General features: G+C 49.6%; 1 protein-coding gene across 1 annotated transcript; it reads right to left on the bottom strand.

The window, feature by feature from the left end:
• Positions 1–1,399: 1,399 nt before the first annotated feature.
• Positions 1,400–6,563, bottom strand: TLNRD1 (talin rod domain containing 1). Its single transcript, XM_010383309.2, has one exon. It carries the CDS (start codon positions 4,905–4,907, stop codon positions 3,819–3,821), a length of 1,089 nt encoding a protein of 362 aa, XP_010381611.1. The 5' UTR covers positions 4,908–6,563; the 3' UTR covers positions 1,400–3,818.
• Between the last annotated feature and the right edge of the window lie 3,536 nt (positions 6,564–10,099).

Raw genomic sequence — 10,099 nt, 5'->3', positions numbered from 1 at the left:
GGTGAAAATGCAACTAAATCTTTAAGGATTTCTTCTCTAAATCCTTCCACGTTCACTAAGCAAAGCTCAGAAAGAATTTTGGCAGTCATTTCTCAAATCCTCTGCCTGATCTGCATGTTACCATAGTCACATTCATTCGGAAAAACAGGTGTTTCTGTTAAAATTAGCTGTTCCAAACTGCCAAATATTTTAGATCCCTATGCCAGCTTTAAAAAAAAAAAAAAGGCCGGGAGGGGTGGCTCACGCGTGTAATCCCAGCACTTTGGGAGGCCGAGGCGGGTGGATCACGAGGTCAGGAGATAGAGACCATCCTGGGTAACACGATGAAACCCCGTCTCTACTAAAAATACACACACACACACACACACACACACACACACACACACAGAAAAAAATTAGCCAGGCGTGGTGGCGGGCGCCTGTAGTCCCAGCTACTCCGGAGGCTGAGGCAAGAGAATGGCGTGAACCCGTGAGGTGGAGCTTGCAGTGAGCCAAGATCGCCACTGCACTCCAGCCTGGGCAACAGAGCGAGACTCCGTCTCAAAAAAAAAAAAAAAAAAAAAAAAAAAAAAGTGTGTATAAAATAACCAATCAGATGTAACTGATGCTTCCAGAATTATAAAAATGAGGATGGGGTGGGGGTGCAGTGAGGGGTAGGGAAGAAGGCAAATACACACACATCACATAATTTTTGTATTTCCTATCATCACCCGGAATGGATAATAAAGGCTATGCTTAAAACAGGCAAAGAAAGACAGAGTTGTGCTTTTTTCTGGGTAAGTCTTATGTTTGAAAGACTGTTTTTGTTCCATTTACTGAGTTGACTATCATAAATAATGTCTTTTCTTCAAAGAACTTAGCCATCATGATTTCCTTTTTTATGACCATTCAAAGGAAGAAGATTCTCAACATTCCCTGGTCAAGATGATGTGCGTTAAGCCTGTGTAAGAAAACTTGCCTTCGGGAGTCAGAAGAACCCAAGGATTAATGTCTTAAGTTAACCTTAGTGTAGTTTAAAAATTAAGAAGCAAACAAAAAAAAACACAAAAAACAAAAAACAAACAAACAAACAAAAAAACAGGCCACTCTGATTTTATTCCTGGAACCAGTTCTCTGCTGACCTTATTAAACCCTATTATGAAACAGGTCTGAGACGCTGCTTTTTTTTAAACATCAGGGGCTATTTTAAAAACAAGTTTAGCAACCTGGAACATTAGAGAAAAGTTAAAATATCAAAGACCTGTGCCCAATTCCCTTGCCTGGCATTCTTCACTCTGGCTTCTAGAAATCTGCTGGAAAAAAGTACAAGCAGAATTCATTTCAAGACACCTGCTGGAAGAAAAGCCCTGAGCTTTATTTTATAAATGGGAGGTGGGGGGTGCAGGGACAGTGAAAACACTTAAGTTTAGAACTTTTATCAACTTTAGAGGATAGAGATTATGCATGTTACATGACCAAATGTAGAACATACAGAAACACCAAGAGCAACTATCATTTAGGTAAGAGGTTTCAAAATTCATTTAGTGACTAGCTAACTTCATCCAAACAGATAGGGGAAGTTATTTTTTTTTTCCTGGCTTGAGTTGTCCTGAAAATTGCTTCTGCAAGGAAAGAGTCCAAGAAAAAAATTGGCAATTCTTTTTTTCTTAATCTAATATCAGATTTACAGATTCCTGGCCCTTATTTTACTTAACGTTTGTTCCTTTCAGTTTACTCTTTGTGATCGGCACAGGATATATGAAAATCAACCGTATAATCAAACTCTATCATTACTTGTGTACATTCAACAAATAAAAATTTCTATATGCATGCAGGATTGTCACTGGCACATGAATTAGAATCCCACCTCCCTTTCATCCTGAACCCCATCCCAACATTAAAGGACAGAGGAGAGGAATAAAGATGCTCAAGGTCATTTTCATCTTTTAAAGCCTTCAAAAACCTGAAATTTACCAGGATTTAAGAGAGAAAAACTGCTCCCATAGTCATTTTTTTAAAAATGTAAGTACCCTACCACTTTAAGACTTTTTCAAATTTCAAATTCAGGGCGGTGAAACAGTCCTAGCCTTACCCAATACAGGCTGAAGACTTTTACACGTTGCATTTCATGTCCTTGTAATAAAAACAGCGATTCAAACAAATAAAAGAGTCAATATGACTTTGTTCTCTCTCTTAATGTATTACAGTAAAAAATGCTTTCTTTTCAGATCTGTGGGAACTGCAAAGGTTTAAGCACAACAAATCCCAAGAAAAATGTAAAGGGAACAAACCTAAAGCACGAACGAGTTTTTACTCATGTGGTCCTCCCAGGCTTCAGGCACTGTAAATAGATTTGTTGTGCTTTTAGTGGGAAGATATTCAGAATTTAACTAGGTTCAACAAAACTTCACACTCCACCACCACTCACATAAAAAGACTCCTAAAAATATCTACAGAAAAAACAAACTACCTTAATATTACTCCAAATTTCAATGAAAGATTCTTCCAACACACAATCAACCATGGCATTATCTCAGATCAAGGTCACAAAAATAAGCCCTTGGCCTACAATTATGTTGTGGCTCTAGAACATTCTTAACAAGCTTTCCATGATACTTCTTTCCTCTATTAAGCAGTCTAGGACCCTCTCTATATCTTTTCTGAAACCATAAGGTTCTTGTCTGAATGGACCTGTGTACATAAAAGATGCTAACTATTCTCACTTGATGTACAGTACTTTTACAGTTCCATCCATAGAGACTGAGTTGGGAAGGCTGGCATACCACACAGGATTAGGAAGTGCTTTAATCTAAAAATGATAGGCAGAATACAAATCAGAATTCAAGCAGCCTGAGCCACTGTTCATGATGATGGAAAGGTAAGCGGAGACAAAGGGAGCTAAATCACTTTCCAGGAAAAATGAGACAAAACCGTCCCAAGCACTCTACATAACCCAATCCCATTTGTGTCACCTGCCTTTGAAAATAGAATGTTATGCATAGTCATCTCTTCAGTTCCAGGCTGCTCAAGCGAGTACTTCTTGAGCAGTACTTTTTCTTGAGGAAAAAGTAGAAAGGGTTGGGAACTGGGAGCCTGCCTCACTACTATTGAAATAGCCTTCCCACAGAACCTTCCCATACATCATACGCAGCATGCAAAATTACAATTATTGAAAAATCAACAATAATTGCAAAAAGCCATCTGAGAAACATAACATTTTAATAGATGAAATAAATACTCCAGTACATGCAAGGTAAAAACTTGACGTTGGGGGAAAAAATCACTCTATAGTGTAAATTAAAAAAACACACACTCACAGTAGCTTCCCCCCATTTGCAAATCACATGGCAAATTCATACCCTTTCCACACTAAGTATGCTCCTACTTCAACACGATTGCTTAAAAAAAAAAAAAGACATACAAAAAAGGTAGCTACATCCATGTCTAAGGAGTGAAAACTGAGGTAACCTTTTTTTTAATTAAAAACACAAAAAAATGAAATGAACCCATGACCTCCTTCCTGCCCAATAATCAAATTTAGTTGAGAAATTCCGGAAGACGGGCTGGGGTAGGGGGAGGGAGTGATAACGCAACCAGCAGATGACACATCTTCCATCTTCCAGTCCCTACTGCGTGTGGCCTGGTGGACAGACACGTGGGCCCTCCAAGTGCGTGTGCAGGTTGTGTGTATGGCCCTGCCTTAAGATTCCTCTCGAGCATTTACCGTTGGGGAGGGTAGGGGGTTTCACCTATGATTTCTTTGGTATAAATGGTGAGGGGCAGAGAGTAAGTATCTTCCTTTAGTCTGGGGGTGGAAGAAGGGGTATGGGGATGGGGTGCTAATTCACAGAATTGGAATTCACTGGCGGTAAAGTCCTGGGCGAAGACCTCTCCCTTAAAGCCTGAGATAGCAGGGTGCAGCCTTCAGACACGGCGCAGGCCGAGTTCCTCAGCCTCTCCCTGTGGTCCGACATCTTGGCGCCCCCGTCGGGGTGCTGTGCCAGATCCCTGAGGCACTGGGTCAGGAGCACGCAGGCCGACACCACGCTCATGGCGCCGCCCAGAATGGCGGTCTGCACCGCCTTGCCCTCGGCGCTCACAGCTGCCGCGCGACCCAGGAACTGCGGCTCGGTGGCGAAGCCTACTAGGGCGCTGACTGCCTGTACCAGGGGCCCGCTGAAGAGCGCGCAGCGGCTGCGCGCCAGCTCACTGGGCGCCACCTTCACCTCGCGCACGCAAGCCAGGAGCGCCGACGCGCTGGTGCTCATGCACTTGACGCCCAGCTTGAACTGCTCGCGGGAAAAGCGGTCCCGTGACTTGTCACTGGCCAGGGCGCACGCGTCCGTCAGGAATTTGAGGTTGCGAGACAGGCCCTGCGACACCTCCAGCAGCAGCTGCGGAGTCATGTCGGCCAGTGGCGTGGCACGCAGCATGGCGCAACCCTGCTCCACCTCATGGCGGCAGCGCGTCACGCGGTAGCGGTCCACCAGGCCCGGCTGCGCCGGCTGGGCGCCCGGCGTGGCCACAGCTGCCAGATAGGCCGCGTGGGCCGAGCACTCGGTCAGCGACACCACCAGGTCGCCCAGCTCCACCAGGCTGTCCCCCGCCTCCCCGAAGCGGCCCATGTTGAGCTGGCTCTGCACGTCGTGGGTGAGGATGGAGAGCCCCTTGGTGCGCGCGATGATGGTGTCCCGGCACTGCTCGAAGGACTCGGCGCCGGCACCAGAGGAGGCAGGGCCCTCGAAGAGCACTGGCCGCGCCTCGCTCGACAGCAGCAGGAGGTCGGCTACCAGCTGCATCTTGCCCTTGCAGTGGTCGCAGACGGATACCAGCCTCTTCCGCGGCTGCGAGCTGGCCCCGCCGATGGCGCTCGCAGGAGCCGGAGAAGCCGCCTCGCCAGTGGGCTTCCCGGCGCTGCCGCTAGCCATCGCGCCCGGGGGGCACTGGCATGCCGCTGGGGACCCCGCTACAACCGCCGCTGCCGCGGCCAATGCCGCCGCCCCGGCGGCCGTCGCGACTCAGCTGGCCAAGGCCGCGGTGCCTTCCTCGCACCATCATGCCATCCACCGCCGCAGGCAGAGGGCACTGGGCTGCGGCGGCGGGAGCCCGGGCGGCGCGGGGTGGGCCCGAGGGCCAGAGAACGAGGAAGGCTCTTCGGGGCAAGGGGAGGGGTTGCAGCTTTCGGCCTCCTAGAAGGCTTGCAGGAACCATGAACCGCGGCAGAGCAAACTCACTGTCCGCGCTCCTCGTCGCCGGGAGGCCAGGAAAGTCCCTTCTGCTGGTTCGCCGCCGCCGCCTTCCTGGGCATGACCTGGCCCGGCCCTCGGAGAGGTGAGGGCGGGACGGGGAAGCTGGGAGTTGTCCTTCCTTCCTTCCTTTCTTTGAAATCAAAATCCTTTCCTCGGGGAGGAGCGCGGGAGGCAGCACAGGCAGACTCTGCTCTCAGCCGCCGCGCTCGAGGCCACCTCGGGCTTGGCAGCGCACGTGGGCTTCAGGCGCCGTGACCCCGCCAGGCGGCACTTCCCTGCGACGGCGGCCGGGGCTGGCTCTCCGAGACGCGCGGCCGCCCCGGGCGCATCGCCTGCCTCCCGCTCTCGGGAAGCGGCGCCGGCAGCAGCAGGGCAGAGGGTGTGGCCCGCGCTGTCGCTGCCGTGCCGAGTCAGAGCCGAGCGGGAGCCTGCACTGATTGCGCACAGCGGCAGCCCGGATCGCGCTCAAGCTCTCGCCCGCCCGCCACGCCCGGGCGTGCCGAGCGCCGCGGCGGCCCCTTCCCGCCTCGCCGGTTCACAGCGCGCGGCCCGGCGCCGCGGCGGCACGCCCTCCCAGACCGCGCGCCCGGCGGCCCGCCGCTGGCTGTCGACGCGAGTCCATCCCTGTCGCCTCTTCGTCTGGGGCCCACAGCGGCTGAGCTCTCCCGAGACCCAGGGCCCCGCGCATCGGACGCCCCTGCACGAGTCTCTCTGCGACCGGGCCAACTCAGAAGGTCCCCCCGGCGCTGCGGCAACCGGCCCGGGTCCCGGCTCCTGCCATTTTTGTCAACCGCCAACTTCCGAACGAGCCGGGAGAAACTGAAAGGAAGGGCGGGGGCCGAAAGGCAGAGGGAAAAACACCCGCTTCCTCTCCGCGCGCGGCTTCACCTCGGAGCGCGGCCGTGGCTATGCCGCCGCCCGCAGGGGCTGCCGGAGGCTTTTCCTCTTCCCGTCCGCGCCTCGCCCCCGGGCTCGCCGCCGCCGCCGCCTCGGCCGTAACCTCCCTGGAGCCTATAGAAATCTTTTGTGTGGCGTCACCGCCTTTCGTTTAAATCCCGCTTCCTCCTCTCGTCCTTCCTCCCGCCCCCTCCGCCGCTCCCGGATGCTTGCGCGATGCGCTGCTCCTCCCCCGGGAAGCTGGGTGGCTGCGGGGACGCCGCCGCCCAACGCGGACGCCACCGGCGTGGGGCCGGTGGTCACGGATCCCCCCGTGGTCGTTGGCCGAGAGACTGGGGAAGCGGACAGGGGAAGGCCTGCCCCGGGCCGGGGGCTCTGCGCACACCCATGGGAGACCGGGGCGCAGCCGTCCGCGGGCATTACGTAAGCTCTTAGCCGGACCAGGGGGCTCCACGCTTCCTCCCCGCCAAGAGAGGAACTCTAAAAGGTGACCTGGCCTCCGGGCTGAAGGCAGGAGGACACTCGATACTGGCCCCTGGTGATTTGTTGGGGCCGGCGGGTCATCTTGGTCTGCGCGGCTTCGCCCGGTTTTCCAACGCCCGCTGCCCTTTGTTGTGTTTGATCCACTTCCGCGATGGGTTTCTGACCAGCAGTGCAGTGTAATGAAAAGAGGAAAAGAGCACTGGATGTGGAGTCCCAAGAGTAGGGCTAGATGCTTGCCCCTTCCTCCCTTGAAATATGCCTTATGCAGTGAGAGCGCGGGCTCTGAACCAGACTTCCTAGGATCAGCCTTTCTCAAGCCATTTATGAGTTCCATGACCTTGTTCAAGTTATCTCTCCAAGTATCCGCCTTCTCTTCTAGAAACTAGAGACTGTGCACAGGCTGCTTGAGTACTTGGTTCCTAAACAGTAGCTGTTAGAATTATGAGCCTTGATCAGCGCAGTTTGCCCCCTCATAACGTCTATTTATTCGTCTGTATAATGGAATAATAGTGGCTGCTGTTAAATGAATTAAATAAGACAGCGTTTGGAGGGAAACATTATTACTCTAGTTTCACAGATAAGGAAACTGATGATTAGGTGCTTGAAATGACTTCCCAAGATCAGGAAGACAGCATATGGCAGGGACAGGAGCCCACGCTTACTCCCAGCCTCTTTTTACTGGACCTTGTTTTTCAGGAAGTGGTTAAAACACCTGGGCTACTCCCAGCAAAACGCCAGTCTCGCAGTCCTGAAACAGGTACGCTAAGGTGCCCAGCCCAATATAGGCTGGGCGTGCTGAGCCAACGGAAATGTTTGTTCTCTGTCCCTTCCTAGAACTCCAAGTCACCTTTCTCCAGTCAGTTAAAAATGTTACTTTTAACTAGAATGACGTCATTTCTGTGAATGAACTGTGAGACATGCTATTAATAAATTAACCATGAACAGCAGGTTCAAACCTGGATGGTCATCCTACTTATAACGTAAAGTATCCTTAAATATCTTTAGAATCTAGATGAACCCACTTATTTTGCAAACCGAGGTCAATAAAACTGACTTGAATTAGGAAGCAATTCTGTAGGATTAATTCCTTTCTTCTTCTACAAGAGAAAAAAGAAAACAGTTGGATAAGTCAAGGTTTCTCCATGATGACCCAGGAATTGCACGTTAGTCCCTCTTAGCTCCAAAAATTTATGAGAGGGAAGTCAGACTCTTCTGTGCCTAGTTTATTCATGAGGCTGCTCTAAGATCAGGGGATTTTTTTTTTCCAAAGCCACTTAGTGCCCCTGGGGGTCCCATTTTCCCTTTCCTCTACATATGCAGTCTGTTTTGTTGTTGATGGAAACCCACCCCAACAATGAGTTGTGTTACACACAGACTGTCCACTCTATTCAGTGAGGTTTGGTTTCATTTTTAAAACTGATAGCATTGTGTTCTTGGCCTTCCCTGTTTCATTTTTCAGATAGGGAAACTCCTTCTAAACTGATCCTCCCAGGCACTGCCTTCACCTTTTTTTAGGTTCACCTTTACTTTGTCCCATTGTTCATTCACTCCACAATCACTGAGCACCAGTCTTGTGCTAGGCACCAAAGTTAACATAATACGTAATATGAGGCCTCCTCTCTTAAAGATTAGAGTCCAGGGAGGGGAGTAGATTCACAAGAAACAGTCACAATTTCACTATTGGTTCAGTGAGAGCACAGAGTAAAAAACCTATAGCAAAGATAATTGGGCTTCACAGATACAATATTTGCAGGTAGGCAGGGCCATGTGGTTCTTTCTGACCAGTGAAATGTAAGGGGAAGCTATGTAGGTTACTTTCAGGCTGAGACAATGAAAAGCCAATCTGTAATTCTCCACTCTCTTACTCTCCTGTAAGTACCAGGGAGACTGCATTCTAGTTGGTGGAGCCTCTGTAAGCCTAGGTGACCACGTGGAGCAGACCCTCTTGATCTATAGTGGACATGTAATGTGAGCACACAGTGAACTATTGGTGTGTTAAGTCACAGAGATTTGAGGGTTGTTTGTTGCTGTTGCATATTTTTAGTCTAATTAGAGGATGGCTTGTTGGTGTCTGTCCTTAGAGTCACTCAAGCAATGGCTTTTTCTTTAGAAAACTCCACCTATTACCCCTTCTAACCCTCTCTTAAAATTAAAAATATAAATCAAAAGTATTTGCTATGATCTGACCCCCAAATTCATATGTTAAAACTTAACCACCAGTGTGACAGTATTACAAGGTGAGCCTTTGGGAGGTGGCTAAGTCATGACGTGGAGCCCTCTTGAATGGGGTTAGTGGCCTTATAAAAGAGGTGTGAGAGAGCTGTTCGCCTCTTTTGCCCTTCCATCATGGGAGGATACAGCAACATAGGGGATGCATCATCTCTGAGGAATGGGCCCTTGCTGGGGCCTTGATCTTGTACTTCCCAACTCTAGAGCTGTGAGCAATAAATTTCTGTTAGTTATAAATTACCAAGTCTAAGGTATTTTGTTATAGCAGCTCAAATGGACTAAGATAGTATTTTTTTTTTTTTAATGGATGTTGAGTGAAAGAAGAAAGTGGAAAATGTGTGGACTGGGGATTGACTGGAAGAAGGTAAATGGAGTGGATGAGAGAGAGCTGGTAAATGGCCTGGCCCCTAGAGAATGCATTCTCAGTACTGGCTCAAGGCCTACACTGAATAGGCATTTGATGAAAAGTAAGTGAACACGGTACAAAGAAAACTGAGGATTTGGGCAGGACAAGTGGAACTGACAGGCTGAGACAGGCAGGATTGGGGAAACATCTTTTACCTCCTCTCTTACCTGTTTTAGAAGGTGTATCCACCACTTGGTATAAGAGAACATTATGGGCACTCTGTTTTGTTTTTGTGTTTAAAATCGTGGTAAAATAACAAAATCATCTTACCCATTGTTAAGTACTTTATTGTGCAACCATCACCATCCTCTCTCTCCAGAAAGGTTTTATCTTCCCCAACTGAAACTCCATACCCATTAAGTGACTGCTCCCCACTCCCCCTTCCTCCAGTCCCTGGCAACCACCATTCTACTTTCTCTATGAATTTGACTACTCTAAGTACCTCATGTTGAATCATACAATATTTGTTATTTTGTGCCTGGCTTATTTCACTTAACATAATGTCTTTTTTTTTGTTTTTGAGACAGAGTCTCGTTCTGTTGCCCAGGCTGGCGTGCAATGGCACGGTCTCAGCTCACTGCAAGCTCCACCTCCTGGGTTCATGCCATTCTCCTGCCTCAGCCTCCCAAGTAGCTGGGACTACAGGCGCTTGCCACCATGCCTGGCTAATTTTTTTTTCTGTATTTTTAGTAGAGACGGGGTTTCACCGTGTTAGCCAGGATGGTCTCGATCTCCTGACCTCGTGATCCGCCCTCCTCAGCCTACCAAAGTGCTGGGATTACAGGTGTGAGCCACCACGCCCGGCCTTAACATAATGTCTTTAAGATTCTCTGATATTGTAGCATACATGGGAATT

The sequence above is a fragment of the Rhinopithecus roxellana genome, chromosome 5 (genome assembly GCF_007565055.1).
Source record: "Rhinopithecus roxellana isolate Shanxi Qingling chromosome 5, ASM756505v1, whole genome shotgun sequence".
NCBI lineage: Eukaryota > Metazoa > Chordata > Mammalia > Primates > Cercopithecidae > Rhinopithecus > Rhinopithecus roxellana.
Note: the sequence above shows the minus strand (reverse complement) of the source record. Positions and strands in the feature narration are given on the sequence as shown.

Excerpts from the sequence above, each read along its gene's own strand:
- TLNRD1 (XM_010383309.2), bottom strand. The coding sequence starts at position 4,907 with ATGGCTAGCGGCAGCGCCGGGAAGCCCACTGGCGAGGCGGCTTCTCCG.